Genomic DNA, 24,625 nt, shown 5'->3' on the forward strand with positions numbered 1-24,625 from the left:
TCTCCCACCCATTGTTTAAATTATGTTATTTCAATAAATTCCCCTATTTGACCGAGCCTTTGTGTTATCCCTCTTTTGTGTCATGGCAGTGGCTGTAACATAATTGGGGGCTCGTCTAAAATTATTATTATTATTATTATTATTTTATTATAATGTGGGAGAAAAGATGTGTATGGCCATGTTTTCGTCGTGATTGTTTGGATTATTTTTCGTCTGTGAATAACTACTGGTGTCCCAAGTGAGTATTTGTTCTATTTATTTTGTAGTCGACAGGTAGATTTGAACCTGCCACTTTATTTATTTTTGTTATTTTAGTGGTTATTCGGAGTGGAGGTGCACTTCAGTTCACCTGCGGCTGATCTTGTCAATGGGATCGGTGTGCAGGTGTTCATGATTTCAGCATTTAAAGTGGCATTGAGCCCCTAACGCCACTGAAGACTAGGGAATTAACTTAATGTTTGAATGGGGTAAATACGTGTTGTGGGATCGCTTTTGGTTATTCACTTTGTAAATTTAAATCGGTAACTTAAGTTCATTCTTAATTCGTATTATTTGTGGTAATTTAGTATAGCGGCCAAATTTAGTTTATATTTTACTTAGTCAGGTAAATTGAAGATTTGTGTAAATGATTTAGTGGTTTAATTCATTTATGAATGTTTTGTGAAAATCACATGTTGAAACCATTATTTCGTTATTTTTGTAAGTGCATCGAAATGACTTCGGTAGTTGATATATTTTGGGAGTCTCCTTCTGAGGAACTGCTTTTATCATGCACAAAAGAGCAGTTATTGCAAATTGCAGAGTCTTATAAAATTGAAATAGCTCCTAGGTATAAGACTTTGAAGGAAACTTTGCGAAACGTCCTTAAAGGCTCTCTGGTTGAGTTGGGCGTTTTACAAATGCCGTGAGAAAATGCTAGTGTTTTGGAGGAAGTGGCTGATCCTTCAGTAAGTGAAAATACTATTCGATTAAGAGAGCTGGCAATTAAATAAAAAGAATTAGAGCTAGAAAACGCCAAATTAGAGTTGTGAAAGCGTGAACTTGATCATCAGTTTGCTGTGAAACGAATGGAATTAGAGATGAGCTCTAAGGCGGCTCTCGCTGCCTCTGATGATTTTGATGTTGCTGAAATCGGAGGATGGTCCCTCCTTTTTGTGAGAAGGACGTTGAGAAGTATTTTTGTCTTTTCAAGAGAGTTGCAGCTTTTTTAAAGTGGCCTGAAAATGTCTGGTCATTGCTCTTGCAATGCGTGATTACCGGTAAGGTAATCTCAAAAACCACGAGATAAAATTCCTGTTGATCTACCTGTTGTGTTGCCTCGTAAATCGTTCAGTAATAAGCCTACCGTTTTGACTGGTGATAGGGTTTGCTTTTATTGTAAGGCCTCTGGTCATTTAATTGCAAACTGCCCTGTTCTTAAAAGGAAGTCAAATACAAAATCTGTTGGTTTGATCCCCGTTGATTCCAGTCCGAAATTTGACTGCATTACGCCTGAGTCTGATGGTGATGTTCGTCTCACTAAAACTGGTTATGGACCTTTCCTGCATTGTGGAACTGTGTTCATTTCCAGTTTGAATAAGCCTGTGCCCATCCGTATTCTTCAGGATACGGGTGCCAGTCTTTCATTTATCTTAGAAGGGGGTATTGCCATTGTCAAAGGAGACTGCCACGGGTAGTGCTGCTCTAGTTCGAGATATTGAAATGGGAGTTATGGAGGTTCTGTTACACAGAATTAATTTGAAATCTGAATTGGCGGCGTGGTAGTGGGTGTTCGTTCATCTCTTCCAGTTCCTGATGTAACATTCATTTTAGGAAATGATTTAGCTGGAAGTAGTCTGTGGAGTTATGCTAGTGTATCACCTGAAGTTGTCTCTGTACCGCTCATTGTTAGCGCTGATGATTGTGCACTTAAGTATCCTGATGTTTTCACTGCGTGCGCAGTTACTCGTTCTATGGCCAAGTCTGTTGATCGTTTCGTTTCAGATAAAGTGGATTTTCCTTTTCCTTTTCCACGTTCAAAGTCTGGATACAAGTACCTGTTAACTATTATGTGTGCGACTACGCGTTTTCCTGAGGCAGTTCCTTTGCGTTCCGTCACCGCTAGAGCGATCACTAAGGCACTCATCAAGTTATTTTTAGTTTTTGGTTTACCAAACATGATACAAAGTGATCAGGGAACAAATTTTATGTCTCGTACGTTTTTTTCTCAAGTGCTTAAACGACTTGGTATCAAGCATAACGTCTCCACTGCCTATCATCCTGAGAGTCAGGGTGCACTGGAGAGGTTTCACCAGACCTTAAAGTCTATGCTTCTTATTGTTTTGAGCTTGAGAGAGACTGGGAGGAAGGAATTCTTTGGTTGCTTTTTGTTTCACGAGAAGTGGTACAAGAATCACTTGGGTTTAGCCCTGTAGAACTGGTTTTTGGCCACAATCCGAGCGGTCCTTTGACCATATTAAAAGAAAAATGGCTCTCTGATCCAAAAAGCAGCACTCTTCCTGAGTATGTTTCACAATTTTATGCACGTTTATATGAATAAGCCAAGCAAAATCTTGTGAAAAGCGCAAGAGGAGATGAAAACTTGGTTTGGATAAGAAAGCCAGAGAACGGAGTTTTAGCCCCGGTGACAAAGTTTTGGTGTTGTTACCGGTGCTTGGTGGGTCATTGCAAGCTCGTTATACTGGCCCTTATGTGATTAAAAAGAAATTGTCAGATCGAGATTGTCATCTTTACTTCTGACCGCCTTCAAAGCTCTCGAGTTTGTCATGTAAACATGATTAATGCCTATCATGAGAGAAATTCTATTTAAAAAAATAGAAAAAGCTCTTTTAGAAGGGTTGAAGCACCCAGGGGAGACCGCAGAAGCTGGAAACAGAAAGCAGGAAGCTGTTCTAGACGATATCCACTGAACCGCACCGTCACACCAACACCAACTGAAGACTCGTATGAAACACTCCGGTGATTGCAAAGCAGAGAAGTGCTTGGCTCAGAAGCAAAAGCAAGTATGCTCGTGCTGGTCCTTATATACCCACAGAGCGGGGCGGAGATCGCAATGCAAATTCCGCTCGTTTTGTTACCACTCGAAGGTGATTGGGCTTTTGGGTGAGACCCCATTCGTCAGTATGTTCTGAAATAATGTTGAACGTGACCGACTGAAAGGGAACGTAATTTAATTGAATAGCACAGCAAGCTGTAATATATTTTGGAATTATTTCGTTGACAAACCAACAGTCACAGAGAAATTACTGTTTAATCTCTATTGTATATTGCACATATGAAACAACTGTAAAAGTTCATTTCACATCTTTATCTTTCACATCAAGGATAATTCACCAAAAATTTTTATAAATGTCATTGTTTTCTCACCTTCATGTTTTTTCAAACCTGTATGACTTTCTTTCTTCTGTGGAACACAAAAGAAGTTACTTTGAACAATTCTGTAAAAAAAAAAAGAAAGAAAGTCTTTTTTTTCTTTCTTTCTTTTTCTTTTTTCTTTCCATACCATGAAAGTCAATTGGGTCCAGTGTTGTTTGTACCCTAGTGACTTTCAAAATATCTTTTGAATCACAGAACAAAGTTGGTCATACAGATTTGAAATGACTTGAAGATGAGTATATAATGACAAAATTTTTAATGTGTAAACTTTTTGTATTTGAAAAATATACATTCCGTACACACTTTTTCTAAATTTATAAAAGCAGATTAAGGTACACTGAGAATTTCTGGGATTCCTGTATCCACCTGTAGTTAAAACATAAAATTGCAAGTTTCTCTGAATATGGAGGAAAATTTTTACATCAATTGTGGTCAAGCATTGCTATTCTGCTTGGATGAATCTGATGGTTTAAAATATGTTTGCTTATGTTTTCCATATCAGAACAGATATGACAAGCTAGAAATTTCTGATGCTAAGAAGAAAATTCTAATGTATTTTCAAAAAATATGTTCTCCTGACTAGTAAGTAATATATCTGCTGTCATAGAAGCTGGACCTTTTTTTCTTTAAGGACATGAATTATCAAACCCAACACTGAATATGTATCATTATTGTAAGCTTACTGTAGTGAGATTGGGTAAGAAAAGAATGCAGTTTTTTCTAAGAAATTAATTTCTAATTAAGAATTAAATGTTAACTTTTCTATAGTGTACCTTTTAAAATCATGTAATATATTTCATACTACACACTTCCTACACAGTGGCTGCATGTTAGTATAGTGTAACATCAATATAAAAGTCTAACATATTTACATGTTAAACTTCTTTATGGCCCATATGTACAAAAGTTCAATGAAACAGTATTATGTTCTGGAAAAAAGAAAAAAAGAAGATGACTTTAAGAAGAAAGTGGCAAAAATTATTTGATGTGCTGTACATTTCGGACTACCAGAGATATTAACTCCTATTCTTTCCTCTGGCAATCCTTCATTGTGATATTCACATAGTTGTTTGGAAATCATAAGATATAAAATTCACTAAATTTAACGGCCAAAAATTGGAATAACATTTTCCTTTGGGTGAGTTGCTTTGCCATCTTGAGCATGAGTAACAGAATATACAGTATATGTTCTTATTTTAAGCTTTTGTTTCTTACTGGCTCTTTGTTTTCAGACAAATTCAACTAGCAATGTATGGTATATGCAAGAAGAAGACAGAGATTATTTTGATTAAATCTTGTAAGGGTTCAATAGGCCAACTCTCTCTTTCATAATAAAGAGAGGAAACTCTAATTAATCTATAATAATTTGTAATACATAAATCATAACAATTGGAATATATATATATACAGTGGAGAAATTTATTATAAAACATACATAGAATTTTACATGTTTATTCTTTTTATAATATATACCGCAGTGAAACAATCAATAATACACTATTTATTTCTTATAATATACTCTAAAAAATGCTGGGTTAAAAACAACCCAAGTTGGGTTAAATATGGACAAACCCAGCGGTTCGGTTAAAGATGTAATAGATGTAATATAATTGTAATATTAGATGTAATATAAGTCTCTGGTGTCCCCAGAATGTGTCTGAAGTTTCAGCTCAAAATACCCCACAGATCATTTATTATAGCTTGTCAAATTTGCAACTATTTGGGTGTGAACAAAAACATGCAGTTTTTGTGTGCGTCCCTTTAAATGCAAATGAGCTGCCGCTCCCAGCACGCTTTTCAAAAGAGGGCGGAGCTTTAACAGCTCGTGCTCAACAACAACAAAGCTGGAGACTCTCACGCAACCAACATGATGAGTGTCAGTAATGGTGTTCAGCCTTACATTGTTCAAACCAGAGTGGGACACTGATGGAAAGACTCAAGAAGAAGTGCAACTGGACGTTTCTGAATGGTTAGTGGATAAATTCATGTAGTTGCTGTGGAGTTGATTCAACTCGTCGACTAGCATGTGCCGTCATGTTAATGTTTTGTGCAAATCCATGACCCTCGTTTGTGAAGCTGTTTATTTAACTCAACTATTGATTAAAAATTACTATATGGCTGACTTAAAATTAACCCAAAATTTTGTTGAAAAAAAAAAAAAAAATGGCTGGGTGAAAACAACCCAATCGCTGGGTTTGTCCATATTTAACCCAGCATTGATGTGTTGATCTTCTGATTAGATCAGAATGTAAAGCACTAGCATATAACAAAAAGTAACACATTTTAGACATTTTGTTGACAATAAGTAAGTTGTTCCTACATGTCTACTAACTCTTAATAGAGTATTAGTAGAGTATTAGTAGACTGTGTACTTAATATCTGCTAACACTTTATTTTGATTCCCCCTCCCCAACAGACATTCTCCTGAATTTAAGTAACTCTGCAAGTACATGTCAATTTATTCTATTAACCCTAATATCTTATTCTAATAACCCTACCCATAACAGCCTACTAATACTAAACTAATAGTCTATTGAGAATTAGTTGAAATGTAGGTGCAAGGTTGCTTATAGTCAAGAGAATGTCCAAAGCGGACCATCAAAATAAAGTGTAAGAAAATAAATAACTAAATAAATAAAAATAAAAAATAAATAAATAAATAAAATAAATAATCTAGAAGTCTAGAATAATATTAACATTCATATCAAACACAAAATTCATTTTCATCTAAAGACCACAACTAGTTTCCTCAGTGACACCACAACACATAAAAATAACATAAAACATCAATATTTAAGCTCTGTGTTATGGTTATTAAGGACAAGTGCATATTAATGGTGTCACATTATATTCTTTTCTAGTAAGTGCTTTAACAAACAGGCATGCCGGTCCATGGCTGCGATTAGTCAATAATTTTAATAATTTAAATACTTATTTTATACCATCATTTCTAGTTTTATGGGTTTTTTTAAACATACATCTTTTTTAAATTAAAACTGCAGTTTTGATTAAAAAATTGCAAAGAACCAACTGACTGTTTGAATAAAAATATTCTAAAATAAAACCCACACCTTTAAGAAAAAGGCAGCGATAACTACTATTTGCTGCACATCAGTGTGGTGCACTGCAAATAACATGATACCATCAACTGATGTATTAAACTCAGGAAAAACTGCATTGGTACTGAAAGCTCTCAAAGACAAGTAAATAACGTCCAAACACACATGATCTCCAGTGCCAAAGCCATTTCTGGGCACAGCATCTTCAAGAATTAGCTGTAGAGCTCTCTTCTTCTCAGATATCACTAATGTGTATTTGCAATCTCAACAGGGCGATGAAGACATCTGATCATAGTCAGGACACTTGAGAAGGGCAGGGTAGTTTGAATTCATTTGGAGGGATGCTACACTGGAGATGTCTGAGGGGCTGCGTCCACGAGCCCTGGCATCTGGATGCAGGAACTGACCAGAATAGTCAGAACAGTTACTGAGGCGTGGTCTGTAGAAACCTGGGTGTGGCCTGTACATCTCCTCTGCAGTGTACCGTTTCATAAACAGGTAGACAGACATCACACCTGCTGCCTGATGGTGACAAACAGAGAGAGACTGTAGAATGTGTGAAATTAATAAAATACATCAAAATATTTTACATTTCTTTTGGGCATCTAGGATACTCATTGAGTCTCATTCATTAATTACTGTGTTGATTTTTCATACTTGTACATGCACAAAAAACAAAAACAAACAAACCCAAACCAACTCCATGTTAAGGCTTTCTGCACCACAGCACAAGTGCAGAGAAAGTTATAGTGAAAGATGTTGCTTAGGCAAAAGATAAAGATAAAACAACATTAACAACTACAAAAACTTTTATCAATGAATGGGAGATTTTGAGGTTGGAAGCCAGAAAAGACATGCTGTGCAAAAGTGTGTCCACAAGGGTAACAGGCAGGGGCAAATAAGTAGCATGAGATGCGGTAATGGAGGCCATTGGTGCGGTTTCATCAAATATTTGGTTGCAGAGGTTAAAAAAAGTTGTTTAATGCAAAAAGAAGAATTTCATTGCAAACTAAGGAAAAAAGAGACAGGTGGTGGACCAAGACCATTTGATATATCTGCTTTTGATGAAAGGATCGCTACAATCTTGAGTGGTGCTCTAGGAGGCAGAGAGTGACCTAATACAGGAGCAAATCACAACACAGTAATATTTTTATTCAAGTGAATCAGATTAAAATTATTTTGATGTTCCACTTTAGACATTCTACTAGCTGTAAGTAACTTTGCAACTACATGTCAACTAACTCACATTAGACAGTAGTAGACAGTAGACTGTTAGGTTTGGTTTTAGGGTTAGGGTATGTAGAATAAGTTGACATGTAGTTGCAAAGTTACGTATAGTTAGTAGAATGTCTAAAGTGGACCATCAAAATAAAGTATTACCAAATATTTAAATTGAATTTTCAAGTAAACATAACTGCAATCTCTCTTGTTCTCTCCAATGCAGCCATACACAGCAGGTGGTAATGAAGAAACTGAGGTCCAGTCATTTACTTCCCAAGCATCCACCTTCCAATGTGCCACTGTGCAGAGTCGCACGGGGTCCTGACCAACAAGGAGCTCCCTAATCAAGACACCCTCAATCAAGACAGCCAGCCAACTGGAAAAAAATGTCTATTTGAATAAATTATTATTAATTATGGTATTGTTTAACAGTCTTTAAATTAATGACTGGGGCATAAGCCCAAATCTGAACCAGCACTGAGGGAGTGTTGAAAGCAGTTTTGGCTTTACTGGAATTGTCCAGGGTAACTTGCCATTGAAAATCAAGGGATGAAAAAACATCTGACCTGAAAGTAATTCTGTAATATATATATATATATATATATATATATATATATACACACACACACATATATACACAAAGTAATATACTGTATATACACATGTTTATTAGGCCACTGGGAGTATGAGCTTGATTATTGGTTCTAAATTTAAACAATTTCTGTGTGAACTAATTGGTAAATTAATTTATTAAAAAAAATAATCAATACAGATTTTACGCACAGTTAGTGAATGAGACCCACTGTTTTTAATATATACACAAAGATGAAAAGATAAGCAGAAGTGTTACCTCAGTAAGCAGGAAGGAGACTGCAGCAAAAGCAAAAGACCAGCCATATTTATAACTGAAATAAGCTTCATTCGTTTTCGTTCTGTTCAACATCTCATCATTAATACTGGATATATACAAGACCAGACCAACCACCAGGGACAGACCTGAAATAAAGAGAAAATGAGCCAGGAAAAAAAGAGGAAGAGTGAAGCATACTGAACTAAAAAAAAAGTTATCTGGCTTTCAGAGAAGTTCTGAGAATTGAACACAGTTGTCACCTATTTCTTCTGGACAGTCTTCAAGCATGAATTGCTTTCTCAGAAGTTTTTTTTTTTTTTTTTTTGAAATTATTGTTATTATTTTAGTTTTTCTGGTAACGCTTTAGATTACCTCTTTAGATAACGAATTTACAGCGTAACTTTCGATAATTATAGTGTACCTATAAAGTAAGTACGTGTAAGTATAGGGGAACAATATGTAAAGTCTTGGGAATAAAGGGGTAACAACCAGGAAAATAACAAATTATTTATACTGTAAGTATTTTAGAACTAAGGGGTACTTATACTATTATGATAGACAACAATCTTACGTTTGGGAGCAATTTAGCGAGGAAGTGCACTGATTAAGTTGTTTCAAGGCAAGTAGAAAGAACTATTGCAATCTTTTTTAATACATGGGGAAATATACTTTTGTTTCATGTAGTTACAGGGTAAGTATGACATTGCGGGCCGTAAATTAAAGCGGTGCTTGTTACACTCTTGTTTCATGTAGTTACAGGGTAAGTAATTATCACTCGGAAACCTTTATTTGAAAAACAACTTATTTCAAAACAGATTTAAAGTTACAACACTTCTTATTCATTTCTCTTGCTTGGCTACCTCCTCCTCTTGTTCCTCTTCTTCTTTATCTTTCTTTCCACTGATGAATCTTAAGAGGGAATCCCATGTCATTTGCTATTCTGTATTAAAAGAAAATACAGTACACCCGGAAATGTGCTCACCGTTTACCCATCTTTTACCCTCATGCCATCTGAGATGTATATGACTTTCCTTCTTAAGATGAACACAAACAAAGGTTTTTAGAAAAATAAATCATATCTGGGAACGCTTTATAATGCAAGCTCATGTGTTCCTAAAAGTCGAAGCATCAAACAGCACATACAGCAATAACAACTGTAATCCATACGACCCCAATGGATGAATCAATGTCTTCTGAAGTGAAACGATACGTATTTGTAGGAAAAATACCAAATATTTAAAAATTTTAAACTTTCGACCAACTGTCACCTGCGCGTGCATGAGAGGGTTGAGAGTTCTTGCTTGACGTAACTTGAAGTGTGACGTAAGCGTGCCGAGAAACTCACGCGAAAAGTCACGGGGATGTTGGATGCCGTTTTTTTTTTTTTTTTTTAAATTAATGCTCACAACAAAATACACAGAATAACAGATAATGATAATGAGAAACAAACAAGACAGAATAACAGAGACGGCAGTTCTCGCGCGAGTTTCACATGAATCTCCCGCGAGAATGTCATGAAAGCTTCACGTTGCTCATTACAATATGCTTCGTCGGACGCAAAGTCAACTCTCATGCAGGTGCTGGTGACAGTTGTTCGGAAGCGAAAAGATGAATAGCCTAAACCATGAGAAAATTTCTGGGTGTACTGTATTTTCTTTTAATACAGAATAGCAATGGGATTCCTTCTTAAGATTCATCAGTTGAGAAACAAGAGGAGGAGGAAGCCAAGCAAGAGAAACAACAACAACAACAACCAAAAAAGGACAAAACATGTTACTTTCTGTCAGGACTTTAGAATTTGAAATGAAAAGTTGATTTAAAAAAAAATGAATAATAAGTGTTGTAGACCTGTTTTTAATTAAGTTTCGGAGTCAGTGATATCAGATTTTTTTTAATTTTATTTTATTTTATTCACGGCCAATGTCATACTTACCCTGTAACTACATGAAACTAAAGTATATTTCCCCATGTATTAAAAAAGATTGCAATAGTTCTTTCTACTTGCCTTGAAACAACTTAATCAGTGCACTTTCTCGCTAAATTGCTCCCAAACGTAAGATTGTTGTCTATCATAATAGTATAAGTACCCCTTAGTTCTAAAATACTTACAGTATAAATAATTTGTTATTTTCCTGGTTGTTACCCCTTTATTCCCAAGACTTTACATATTGTTCCCCTATACTTACACGTACTTACTTTATAGGTACACTATAATTATCAAAAATTACACTGTAAATTCATTGTAATTATGCAGTACTTTCCGGGCTGTAATCTAAAGTGTTACCGTTTTTCTTAGTTAATGCTTAGTTCCCTTTCATTCGGTGATGTTCGCTGTACGTCGGAACTGACCGACGAATTGGGGATCGCTTTGAGAAACCAATCTACTTCGAGTGTAACTAAAACGAGACAATGCACATTGGCATGGGATAATTGCAATCAGTTGCTCTGTCCTGCAGCGCAGGTATAAATGAGCAGCATGTGCGTCGCATATTTGCTTTTCGCTTCAGAGCCGAGTGGATGTGTTGTTCCTGCTCTGCAAATTTACTGAGAGTCTTTAACTCAGACGAGTCATTCTTCAGGAAGGAGCCTCTGCGAGCTGGTGTTGGTGTGACAGCGTGGACAGTGGTGGTTGCGATCCCACGAGAAAGTGAGACAAAAACAGCTGTTTTCACGGCTCTCCCCGAGCGTGCACTTCAGTGGGTTGCTGCTAATTCAGCTTAAAGAGGTAGCGCCTTCAATGAGAGTGCTCACAACAGGCTTGCACTATCATCCTGTTTGTGTTGCCACGGCCATTTCCCTGTGCGCTTCAGCACCGCAGAGAGCAAATTCCTGAAAGAGCTTACACGGTTTGACCCTGTGTCTTTTTCAAGATGTCATTCAAACCATGTGTTTCTGGATGCGGTCGTTACCTGGCTCTGTCTGACGGTCATGAACACTGCCTCACATTCTTGGGCCATAGGCACTCTGAAGTGGCATTCATGGATGCCTCATGTTCTTACTGTGGGAACAGGACACAACTTATTCCTAGAGCTGCTGTAAAGCCAAAACAATCTCTGTCCATTAATTTTCCTGTTATCACTGTGAAGCTGCTTTGAAACAATCTGTATTGTAAAAAGCATTATATAAATGAAGATGACTTGACTTGACCGTTGCGGTGTCGAGACCACCTCAGAAGAAGCCTACTTCAGTTAATAGCCTTGGGGACCTGAGGATCACAGTGAGGAATACCCCGTCGAGACAACCTCCTTAGGCCCCTCATTCCTCTTCTACACCGCAAGCCGTGGAGCTTCCTAGAGAGCATCCTGGTCCATCTCACGCGGTACCAGTCATTCCTATGGGGCTCCGGCGGATGACCAGATCGGCCGCTGCATAGGAGAGTGAGCTTATGTCCTCCAGGGATGAAGATTCGGCTGTACTGCCCCCTTTGGGTGTGGCAACGTTGCCCGAGCCAGACCCAGAGCTGACTGCTATCCTGGGCTGCCGTGAGCATCAGGCTTGAGTGGAATCCACCACCATGTCCCGAACATGGTGGACGATTGGTTTCTTGGGGCGGCCCATGCTGGTTCTCAGTGCCTCGCCCCAGTGCCTTTCTTGTGCATGAAGAGGTGACTAGATCGTAGACGGCACCTTATTCTGCCTGATGCCGGTCTGGTCCCTCTTCCTCCCTCATTACCCTCGATGGTGGGGTCAGTGCCGATGCAACTGTGTCCCAAGACCGCTACCTCTTGGTGACCCTGACCCCCAGGTTCGGTTCCTCATTGCCTCTGTCTGTCAGGCCGGCTTCTTCGGTGACGCTGTTGAAAACGTGGTCCAGAAGTTTTCAGCGGCACAGAAGCAGACGGAGGCAATCAAGCACATCCTACCCCGGCGACCAGCTGCTGCCTCCACCCAGTCGCCGGCTGCAGCGCCTCCGCTTGCTCATTGCCGAGGATGTCCCCCTGCGGCCGCCTCCGCGCCTGCTCAGCCTAAGCGGCAGCCTCCACCTAGGCAGCAGTCAGCCGGCCGTAGGAGGAGTGCCCTGCCCATCCAGCCCCCCACCAAACCAGGCGGCAGGTGTAAGGGCAAGCGGCCCTGAGACGGGTGACCCAGAGATGGGAGGATCTACTCTTCAGGAGATGGTGAACGCACTACTCCCTCCCCTGGAGGAGGGCCAGGTGGAGAATCTTTTGTTTCATTTTGTTTCTGTTCTGCCGCTGGCTCCCCAGAGCCCAGCAGTACCCACATTTTCAACAAAAGAGCAGTTTCCTTTATCTCTGGGTCACAAGAGGGCGCGGACGGCAGTGTGCGACGCAGTACAGATGCCTTGCCACTCCCATTCCCCTCTTCTCACGCACCCTCTGCCCCACCCTGGAACCAGGTAAGTGCTGCCACACTCAGACTCCACTTCGTGGCCGCCCCAGTGCCTGCCAAGTCGAGTACCTGTGTTCCACTTTGCTGCCCCACCCCTGGAACGTCTGTGGTCCCATTGGTCCTGCTTGCAAGGTGTCTGGGAGCCTGGCTAGCACTCCCCAGCCTGTCTCGCTGGCTCATCCATACCATCAGACTCAGCTATGCAATTCAGTTCGCCCAGCGTCCCTCAAGCTCAGGGGCATCCACTTCACCTCTGTGCAGAGCAGCGATGCCCCGTCTTACAGACAGAGATCGACGTCCTACTGGCATACAGGCAGTCCAGTTGATATGGGACATCTTTGGAGCCACACAGGTAGACCTGTTTGCCTCTCCGGACTCGACCCATTGCCAGTTGTTTTACTCCCTGACCGAGGAGACTCTCAGCATGGATGCACTGGCACACAGCTGGCCCCAGGACCTACGCAAGTATGCGAATGGAGATGTATGTCCCGTCGCCACAGTCACTGTGCCTTTGCTGTATGGCCAAGTTACTAGCTTGGCTCCTCAGTGGAAGCAGCACCTGCTGCTCATTTCTACCCACGCTGCAGGACAGAGCAGCTAGATGCAATTATTGAATGCCAATATGCACTCTAAGTAGATTGGTCTCTCAAAGCATTACCCAATTTGTCAGTCAGTTCAGACGTATCCATTCCCTCCTTCAGGGAACAAGGGTTACATATGTTTTTTATCCATTCAGCCATTATAATAGAATTCTAGTACTCTAAAAGTGATTATAAAAAAGTATATTATTGCCAAAAAAAATTACACGATTCATTCCTACTGTAAATATGGATGTAACCTTTTCCTACCACACTTTTTACAGCTTTGAACTCAAACCCACCTGACAGGATAAAGAAGATTCCAGAGATGAAGGCCAGAATAGTGCGTTGAGGACGGATGTGTCCAATATTACTCAGCACAAAGCCAATGAACATGAAGAATAGACTGACCAGTGGAAAAGGAGTAGCAGAGCGGATCATTTCTAGAAACAAACCCAAATAAATAATTACTGATGATGGATACCTGATTCTTCTACAACCTATATGTGTAATCCCATTATTAATGTAACAAAAATATAAACAGCAAATATATAATTAAACTGTCTGTTTGTTAATGCACTCCAGGTTGTACACCAAATTTTCGGTGAACTGTACATGTGAGGCTTGGTGTTCATGTGAGCAGGGGCAGTCCTACATGGTGGCCAGCTGGCACTGGCCCCCACTGGAATCTGGCAACTTTAATCACGTGCAATTTCACCAACATTATCTGATTTAAAAGTTTAAGGAAGAAATAAACATTGGCTTTACAGATATCATACTTTATGATCTACACTGAGAAAATTTATTTATTCAATTTTATTCAAGCCAAAAAATATTTAACATCACTGAAACAACCTATATATCAGGTTGCAGTGATTAAATTAAATTTAATGTTGAAATAGCTCCCTATAAGATAACCACGTGTATTATACATTTTAACATGTTTTTATCTGAATTTTTCATTGTGCTCATTTTGGTCACTTGTGGCCACCCCTTTTTTAAAGCAGTGCCTGAGCCTAACCCACCCACACACACACACATTTATAATGCTCCTGACATGCCCCTGCATGTGAGTGTCATGTTAGGGGTTAAATGAGACTGATTAGTTGACTAGACAAACACGGGGTGTTATTGGATATCAATTCCTGGTACTAAGACAAACTGAAAATCATTCAACCCTAGAGACCTCTGACACAGTGACATACATATGCAAAGCACAAATCAAGAGTCAAAAGACTAACTATAACACATTTTCATATATTTTACTTTTTCTGAAAATGTAATACTTCAACTTAATCATTTCATCTCAGATTTTATTACTAATTTCTACCATAGATATTTAATGAACAGTTAAGAATTTTGAACAGAAAAATATCTGAAATCCGAAATCTAATTTGACCCTGGATCTAAATAATAATAATAATAATAATAATAACAAAATACGTGAATACAAGCAAACAACCTGGAAACTACAATACTTTATGAATTGTTAAAAATGCTGTAAATATGTTGCTTTAAGAATGCCATAGTTATCAATTAACGTCTATTAGCTAAATCAAATTAATGTTGTAACTACTCATTGCCTTTGAAACACTTATACACACTTTTTAAGGTGGTTCAATTTTGAGGCTGTTCCGAGGTTTATAATATGTATTTATCATTTATTTTTGTGTCAGAAGTCCATACTTACCAGATCAACAAAAATGGCTGCCAGCAGCCAACCAAATCTCAGTAGATAACAACTTAAACAAATCCTTACAAATCCTAAAGTAAAACAAATCCTAAATATTTATAGTAGTAGGTCCTAGTGCAGTACATTTAGGGTGTGTTTACACTTATAGTTTGGTTCTCTTTGTTCTTTTGGTCAGGACCAAAAAAGAAAATGATACATTTATCATGATTCACTTAGTGTCCACACTGTCATTTTTAACACCCAACCTAAGGATTTTTTTGTTTGTTTGTTTGTTTGTTTTTTGGTTTGTTTAGATGTCTTTAGTCCGTGTTGCATTCATATTTCCGTCAAATCGCACCAGAGTTCATGTGAAAGTGGACTTGTTTGGTGCGCACCAGGGATGGCAGCGTTCATGCTTATTCAAATGAACCACAGAGCAAATTTGTTTTAATCTAAACAAACCTGCCAAGCATGAACACTCCCATAGTGCAGTGAGAGAAATTCCAGTCTTGTAGAATCAATTCTCCTCATTAGTGCTTTAGAGCTCAGTGACTAAACAACATTCACAAAGCCATTTTTAAATCAAGTTTAGGAAAAGAGACTCTCACTCACTCAAGACGCTGGCCGTAGATTCTGATGTCATCTGAACATTCATGGGCATCACATACTCTATAGTGAAGCAGCGACCCTTCTCCTCTCCTTGAAAAAATAAAACCATGAACAGTGCTACCGTGAAGACAGCAAAAAATTATTGTAAAATTATCATACTCGTTTTAAATAAAGTCATGTCATTAGATTAAACAGAAGGGTTGGGGATGCCCCTGATATTATACATTAATTAATTAATAAATTTTTTTTAAAAACAACACACTTCCAAATATTGACAGATTATTGTTGGAAAGAATATAATTACACTAAATGATAAAAGTGATAGAATATGCCAGCTCCACCTGTATCGGATCTGCTATGGGGGTTAATTCATGTATGTTACATGTGCAGCAGCAGCATGTCTTACATGCTCACAGCAATGTCTGTAAATGCATTGGCAGTAGCAAGTCTTATTACTTGCTCTGCAGCAGCAGCAGCAGCAGCGTAGCAGATCTCTTCCGCTAAGACCAAATACATTAACATTGCCATATCCATTACCATGCCAATCTCTATTACTATACCAATCTCCCGAGAGTTGTCATGTCAGAATTATCATTAAGAAGAAGAAGAAGAAATGTTACATCTCTGTGATCAACTAATTCAAATATGTTTTGTGAGATTTGCCATAGTTTACCTGACGCTTTCAATGGACATTTTTTCTGATGTTTTAGGCAAACTAGACACATATTTGAAAGTATTCAATTTGTTTTTAATTCATAGGACCACAATCAGTATGTCAGCTACACTACTGGTGGTGCAAAGGTTTGTAGGTCAAACATTTTTTAGTAACAAGGCCACTCAATAACCCACTTGTCCAGAACCATTTGGACCATATGGATGTGACCCTAGTGCAAAATCCTGTTATATAATCCATTAAGAATTACTTGCACAGTGTCTGCAAACAATATCTATTTTGCAAGATCTAAAAAAACAAAATGAACAGAATTTGATTGAAAAAAAGAATTTTCACTGTGCAATACACTGCAATAATAATTATATTAAGTTTGTTAAATACACTACCATTCAAAACTTTGGGGTCGGTAAGATTTTTTAATGTTTTTGAAAGAAGTCTTTTATGCTCACCAAGTTTGCATTTATTTTATGCAGTAAAACATTAATATTGAGTAATATTATTACAATTTAAATAATAACTGTTTTCAACTTTTTTTTTTAATATAGTTTAAAATGTACTTTATTCCTGTGTTGGCAAAGCTGAATTTTCAGCAGCCATTACTCCATTCTTTAATGTCACATGAACCTTCATAGATCATTATAATATACCAATTTGGTGCTCAAGAAACATTTGTTATTATTATTAATGTTGAAATCAGTTGTGCTGTTTAATATTTTTGTGGAAACCATGTTATATATTTTTTCAGAATTCATTAATTAATAGAAAAACAGCATTAATTTAAAACAGAAATCTCCTGTAACATTATAAAAGTCTTTACTGACACTTTTGATTAAGTTAATGTATCCTTGCTGAATAAAAGTTTTAATTTCTTTAAAAAGAACTAACTAAAAAAATCTGACTGACCCGAAACTTTTGAACAGAAGTATACAGTATGTCTTCCTAAAAGGAAAGGAAGAGAGAGAGAGAGAGAGAGAGAGAGAGAGAGAGAGAGAGAGAAAGAGGGAAAGCGAGAGAGAGAGAGAGAGAGAGAGAGAGAGAGAGAGAGAGAGAGAGAGGGATACCTGATTTAACAGTTGGTAACACTCGAGCTGGGGCTGGTAACTCTATAAAAGGAAGAGGAACTGAAATCACTTATTGCCTGTATATTTACAAAGTCCCATTACCAAAATTATAAAACATTCCAGCATGCTATTTGCGAGGTAAAGGCACTGCAGAGTTAAATATAAAGAGGTACAGGATCTGCCATGCAAGAATGTACAGTGTTAAAAGATTAGCTAGAGAAAAGGACTGGAAACTAAAACTGAGTTTACAGGAGATAGCAGAAAGTAAATGAATGCATATCACTGAATGGCTTTAAACAAATAATGGTAACACTTTACAATAAGGTTCATTAGTTAAACATTAGTTAATGCATTAACTAACATGAACTAACCATGAGCAATACATTTGTTAGTGTATTTACTGATCTTCGTTAGCATTAGTTAATGAAAATACAGTTCCCTTTTGAAAGGGAACTCGAGCTGCGTCAGAGCGCTAGGGGATCCGCCTCCGCGGGAACCAGTGTCTGAAACACATATCCAATCTCGGCAATAGCATATTGACCGGCGACAGCCCATGACATCATAACAATGTGACCCACAAGTATATAAGGGGCGCCCAGATAACATGTCAACCTCTTTTCATCTTCAAGGACTGTTTTGTGTGAAACACTATCGTGGCAATTATGAAACGCACTAGTAGGCTACTAGTATCTAGTAGGCTTACTAAGTGTGTGGATCTGTGTCCTCGTTATTTGACACCAGATGACACACACGAGCTGTGCGTTCTCTGTCTGGGGAAAGAGCACGCACTGCAAATTCTCGAGGGAGTTGCCTGTGCAAACTGTAGTGTTTTCCTAAGTTAAGAACACTCCATTTTCGTCGGACTCTCTTTTCGAGGGAAGAGAGCTCAGCATCTGGACCTGGTGGTTCGGGTCCCGCTTGCGCTGAGGCAGAGTGGAGACTCAGATCACGGGGCTCTCAGATGGAGCTCGCCGAACAGTTTGAGAGGGGTGTGACCGCTCATGCGATCCTCCTTGGCGATCCTACTCTCGCGAGCCGCCGGGAGAGGATGCGTTGTCATCTGCATCCTCAGGTCCAGCGACGAGTGCACTTCTAGCCAAGGAGGATAGAGAGGGTAAGTTTACTGAATCCTCTCAGCCACCCTGTCCCGTGTATGCTGAGCTGTTGTAGATTATGTAACACGCTGCCGGCAGATTACAGTTACAGGTTACAGTTACATTTTGAGTGATTATGCCTCCTCTCAGCTGAGAGTTGTTCTGTAGAGGCCGCTGCTCTGAGGAGCACCAGGTAGATCTATGCGTTATGGGCTGGCCCTCACCCGGGCCACCCTGTTAGCTGGCCTAGGCTAGTACTAGGGATAGTGAGGGCAGTCTGTTGAACATTCCTGCCTGTGACCCCTCATTAAGTGAGTGTAGGTTCCCTTTTGTATCCCTAGTGCTGGCCTCCTCTCATTTGAGATTCGTCTGGCCAAGGCCCGCCCCCCTTCTGTATAGTGCAGATTGGTGTAGAGGCAGAATAGATGAGTTTCCTTTTTCTATTTTGTGATTAGTAAATGCTTTTGCTGCGGCCCGCATTTCAGAAGTTGAGCTCAGGTAGGCCTTCGCTAGGCTCCTCTTAAGCCCGCTGTACTAGACATTCAAGCATTGGGTTAATAGTGGGTGGCTTTCCTATGAAAGGCCCCCATTCCCCTGGGGCTGAGTACAGATATCATTTCTGTCATGAGTAGTGTCTTGGTGGTTGGCCTCCACCCTGGTACTTCTCAGGGTTAGGCAGATAGTACTCCCTTGTAAAACAAGGTGTTTTCTGAGTACTTCGTTTATAGCTCTGTTTTATCTGCCCTGCACCATTGTGGCTCAGGTCGAGCAGTATTTGACCTTCACTACGGGCTGGTCATTTAGTTCACTTCCTTGCAGCTCAGCATTGCCACGAGCTGACGCCCGTGTTCATCGGGAGTAGTAGGCCCAGGTCGGCCTCCTCCAGGGCATGTTGGCGTATGTTTGTACTCCCCTTGCTTAAAGGGTAAAAAGTGTTTTTACTGAGTATACTGCTCGTTGGCGATGTGATAGGTCCCAGTCACCATCTCTGCTACTAGACTTGCTATAAGGTAACAGGCCTCCCTTCAGAGTAAGTCCCTACCATGTTGGGCCCCTAGCAGCCAGCACATGCGCTGTCAGGTAGCTGGCCTTAACAGGCCTCCCTGTTAACAGCCCCAGTAAATGAGTTTTCTGGTAGCTATTTTGATATGCCGTCAGAGAGTAGGCCTTAACAGGCTCCTCTGTGCCCCCATCAGTGTGGATGTTGTAGCAACAAGACACGCTCTGGGTAGCTGGCCTTAGCAGGCCTCCCTATGAGCGAGTCCCCAGCACTTTAGGTATGTGAAAGCTAGCAGGAATTTGCTGTCAGGTAGCAGGCCTTGGTGGGCCTCCCTGTGGGCAAAACCCGTATGGTTTGGGGTTCTTAGCAGCTAGCAATGACTTGCTTTTGGATAAGTAGGCTTTAGGAGGCCTCTTTGTGACAGGTTCCCTATTGTGCGGGTACTTTTTAGTGTATTTAGCCACATAGAACTGGCTACCAGGCAGCTGGCCGTAACAGGCCACCCTGGAGGCTATTCCCCCAGCAGTATTGGGGTTTCTGGTAGAGGTGCATGGGCTTGCTTCAGATTGTAGGCCTTAGCAGGCCTCTCTGAGGTCAAGTCCCCAGCAGCATGGGTATCTGGCAACCAGCTATTGCTTGTTTTCAGTTTGTTGGCCTTAGCAGGCCTCCCTGAGAGCCAGCCCTTAATAAGCGGGCACATGACAGCTAGTAATCAATACATTCAGCCAGTGAACGTTTGCCATCGAGATGTTTGGCTTTAGTAGGCCCCTCTGAAGGTGAATTCCCCATAGTATGGTTACTTCTCTGCCAGTCAAGACTCGATACCAGGTACTTGGCCACTGTTGGCCTCGCTGATGCAAGTCCCCAGCAGTTGGGTATCGGTCAGCAAGGCCTTGTTATCAGGTGGTTGGCCTTTCTGGCCTCCCTGAGACAGCACGCTACTATGGCTGGCTTGGCTAACCTAGCTCACCTTTGTATTCTAGCCTATAATCTGGTTGACCTAATAGGTTGAGCTTGTATTCTCCTCATTCTGAGGGTGGGTTTGAGTACTTAGCTCTCTAAGTCTGGTCAGAGGTTGAAGGCTTCTCTCGAGGCCTCCCAGTTAGATCAGCCCTAGGCTGTGAGCATTCCCCTCGCGAGGGTTCCTTTTTAGAGTGCACAGCCTCCTTAGCGCCTTGAAACATAGGTGCTTTGTAGATCCTAGGATCGAGCAGAGTAACTCCCCTCGCTTGCAGGGGTCAATAGCACTTCGCTGAGTCCTGCTCTCCTAAGACCCGGTCTGAGTTGGTCTACTGCCCTTTCTGCAGTCCCTCTTTCTGGATGTCTCTTCATGAGACTTCTGTGTCTAGAGACTCTGTTTCTGAGGAAACAGAGAGGTTGTTGGCAGACTAGGTTACTAGTTCAGCTAGAAGCCAGGTCAGCCTCCCTGGTGGCATTCGGGATTGACTTCATTCCCCTGAGAAGTGACTGGCTGGGGTGCCTTCGGGCCCCCTAGCCACGCTCCCTATAAAGGGACCCCTTCTGTTGAAGTTGTTGGTTCCAGGCCTTCATATGTAAAATATGGAGGCTGCTTTGAGGCTTATAGCTGAGTCTTTGACCACTGGGAGCGCTGTCACTGACAGCTCATTTGTGACCCGTAGGGTGAGTGGGTCTGGCTTTTTATTTGAAATTGCTTGATTCCGACAGTTGTCACTGCCATACGTTGGCATGCACTCCCCTCAGCATGGCGGCGTGGGTATATCGTTCCCCTAGCGCTTTGACGCAGCTCAAGTTCCCTTTCGAAAGGGAACGTCTCAGGTTACGCATGTAACCATGGTTCCCTGAGAACAGGGAATGAGACACTGCATCTCTTAGCCATGCCTCGGGGCCTGCCTGCTTACAGTCCCTTCAGACGATAAGTGGATGACATGTTATCTGGGTGCCCCTTATATACTTGTGGGTCGCATGGTTATGATGTCATGGGCTGTCACCGGTTAATATGATATTGCCGAGATTGGATATGTGTTTCAGACACTGGTTCCCGCGGAGGCGGTTCCCCTAGCGCTCTGACGCAGCGTCTTGTTCCCTGTTCTCAGGGAACCATGGTTACATGCGTAACCTGAGACGTTTTTTTCATTGTTAGTTCATGTTAGTTCACAGTGCATTAACTAATGTTAACAAGATTTTAATAATATATTAGTAAATGTTGAAATTAACATTAACAAAGATTAATAAATGCTGTATAAGTGCAGTTCATTATTAGTTCATGTTAACTAATGTGGTTAATTAATTTAACTAAAGAACCTTATTGTAAAGTTATACCCAAATATTTAAAGAACAAGTTCACACAAAAATAAAAATTCTTACACCGTAAACTCAACTGTACTTTTGTCTTTTCAAACCCATTTTCTTTCTTCTGTGGAACACAGAAGGAGATAATGAACTTAAATAATATATACGACAGAGAATCAAACAAATAAGGATCTAATTTGAGACAAAACATGTTCATGTGTTACATGTATCTTAATATCTGCTGTAAATGATTTTGTGTGAACTTGCGAGCTTGTGAGATTTAAACACTGCCATGAACACACAACAATGGCTGACATAAATATATTGTGATGATTTTCACCAATTTTTTGGGGGGAAAATAATTGATCAAGCCGTATGGACTTTTTTACTGACACATGTTCTGCCATTTAACTGAATTTACCAAACCAGATAATTATTAAATTAACTCATTTTGTCTCCCAAAGAAAGTCCTATGGCGTTAATACAGCATGAGAATGAGTAAACAATAGAATTGTAATTTTTGTTCCCATTCAGTTGGTCATGTTCAACGTACATCGGACAGACCGACGAATAGGAATCTCGCTAGAGAGGCCAATCTACTTCGAGTGTAACTAAAATGAGCCAATGCACATTGGCAATTATTTGCAGCAGCTTCTCTGCCCTGCTCTGCGCAGGTATATAGTGTAATGATGCATTACATCTTTAGCTTGTTGTTTCGGAGACAAGCGGTTTGTTTGTTCCTGTCTCTAATCTGCAAGCAGTGTTTTCTAAAAAGAGCCAGTTCTTCAAGAAAGAAGCTTTCTCTTTATTGGTGTTTGCATGACGCACTACAGCTGTGATCGAGTCCTCTTGTTTGTGTGTGTGCGCCTTTAGTGAGCTCTAAAAGGCTGTTCTTACAGCTGGTGACGGTGCGCGTTTTCAGTGCGCTAAAAAGCTGTTATTACAGCTGGTAAGAGCTGCACCTTCAGTGAGAGTGAGTGCACACTACAGGCTGCACATTACCTGTCAGTGTTGCCGTGATCTTTTCCCTGTGTGCATCAGCACCAAGAGAGAGCAAGTCTCCTAAAAGAGCTTACATGTGTGTGAGTTGCGTCTTCCAAAGATGACATTCCACCCGTGTGTTTCTGGATGCGTTCATTTCCTGTCCTCACTGATGGCCACGATCACTGTTTCACATGTCTGGGCATACTGTGCTGAAACGATGTTCGTGGGTGATTCATGTTTTCGCACGAGAACATGATCACGTCGACACACAGGTCGCGACTCTTCTTTCTCCAGGAAGCTTGAGTCCCCTCTGTTGTTGGCCAGCTGCCGCTTGTGTGTGAAAGCACAGCCGCAGGTCTGCCCAACACTCTGGGAGGCCGCGGAGATCAGCGAGAGTAGACCTCTCACTCCTCTGCGTGTCGTGTGCCGTCGAGCTGTCTGGCTGCAGCGTGGCTCATTCGGACCATCAGGCTCAGCTATGCGGCTATGCTCCCGCCGTCCCCCCAAGTTCGGGGGCATCCACTTCACTTCAGTGGAAGCTGTCGATGCCCATGTCTTGCGTGTGGAGATCGCGGTCCTACTGGCGAAGGACGCGATAGAGCTGGTCCCTCCAGCCAATATGAAGTCAGGGTTTTACAGCCCCTACTTCATTGTGCCCAAGAAAAGCGGTGGGTTACGACCAATCTTGGATCTGCGAGTTTTGAATTGGAGCCTCCACAAGCAACCGTTCAAAATGCTCACGCAGAAACGCATTTTCGAGTGCATCTGTCCCCAAGATTGGTTTGCAGCGATCGACCTGAAGGATGTGTACTTTCAGGTCTCGATTCTCCCTCAGCACAGGCCGTTTCTGCGCTTTGCGGGCATATCAGTACAAGGTCCTGCCCTTCGGGCTGGCACTGTCTCCCCACGTCTTGACAAAAGTCGTGGAGGGAGCCCTTGTTCCCATGAGAGAACAGGGTGTTCTATCTCGATGACTGACTCATCCTAGCTCAGTCTCGGGATCAGTTGTGTGAACACAGGGACCTGGTGCTCAGTCACCTCAGCTAGTTGGGCCTTTAGGTCAACTGGGAAAAGAGCAAACTCTCCCCTGTGCAGAGGATCTCTCTTCTCGCTATGGAGTTGGATTTGTTCGATCAGACAGCACGCCTCACAGAGGAACGTGCTCAGTCGGTGTTGAACTGCTTGAATATGTTCAAAGGCAGGACAGCGGTCCCACTGAAATTCTTTCAGAGGCTTCTGGGGCATATGGCAGCTGTAGTGGTAATAACCCCGCTCAGTTTGCTTCATATAAGACCGCTTCAGCACTGGCTTCATGGCCGAGTCCCGAGATGGCCGTGGCAATGCGGCACATACCGAGTGGCAATCACTTTGGAATGCCGCCAAGCCTTCAGCCCGTGATTGGACCCCTTGTTTCTTCGGGCAGGAGTGCCCATAGAGCAGGTGTCCTGGCGTGCTGTGGTGTTCACAGATGCCTCTGCCACCAGCTGGGGTGCCACGTACAACTGGCATGCAGTGTCAGGGGTGTAGACGGGCCCTGCATTGGCACGTCAACTGCCTCGAGTTGCTAGCAGTTTGCCTTGCTCTGAGACGACTGAAGAGGCCGTTACGGGGCAAACATGTGGTGGTCCATACGGACAACACTGCCGTTGCGTACATCAACCGCCAAGGTGGTCTACGCTCCCGTCGCATGTTGCAACTCATCTGCCATCTCCTCCTTTGGAGACAGAAGCATCTGAGGCCGCTTCTCGCCATTCATTTCCTCAGTGTGCTCAACCATGTGGCTGACGAGCTCTCACGAGCCGCGCTGCCGGGAGAGTGGCGACTCCAC

At 41.1% G+C, this 24,625-nt stretch overlaps 1 protein-coding gene across 2 annotated transcripts in view; it reads right to left on the reverse strand.

The window, feature by feature from the left end:
- Nucleotides 1–4,773: 4,773 nt before the first annotated feature.
- Nucleotides 4,774–24,625, reverse strand: part of cacng5a (calcium channel, voltage-dependent, gamma subunit 5a) — a 59,165-nt gene continuing 39,313 nt past the window's right edge. Inside the window, exons 3-7 of one of the 2 annotated variants that reach the window (XM_051897543.1) lie at nt 17,449–17,490; nt 15,718–15,804; nt 13,736–13,876; nt 8,506–8,651; nt 4,774–6,956 (exon numbers count right to left, since the gene is read on the reverse strand). In XM_051897543.1, coding sequence (XP_051753503.1) covers nt 6,699–6,956; nt 8,506–8,651; nt 13,736–13,876; nt 15,718–15,804; nt 17,449–17,490 — 674 coding nt within the window. In that variant the 3' untranslated portion in view covers nt 4,774–6,698. The remainder of the gene's footprint in view (nt 6,957–8,505; nt 8,652–13,735; nt 13,877–15,717; nt 15,805–17,448; nt 17,491–24,625) is intronic. The other variant, XM_051897544.1, reaches the window with a different exon arrangement.

The sequence above is a fragment of the Ctenopharyngodon idella genome, chromosome 6, assembly GCF_019924925.1.
Source record: "Ctenopharyngodon idella isolate HZGC_01 chromosome 6, HZGC01, whole genome shotgun sequence".
NCBI lineage: Eukaryota > Metazoa > Chordata > Actinopteri > Cypriniformes > Xenocyprididae > Ctenopharyngodon > Ctenopharyngodon idella.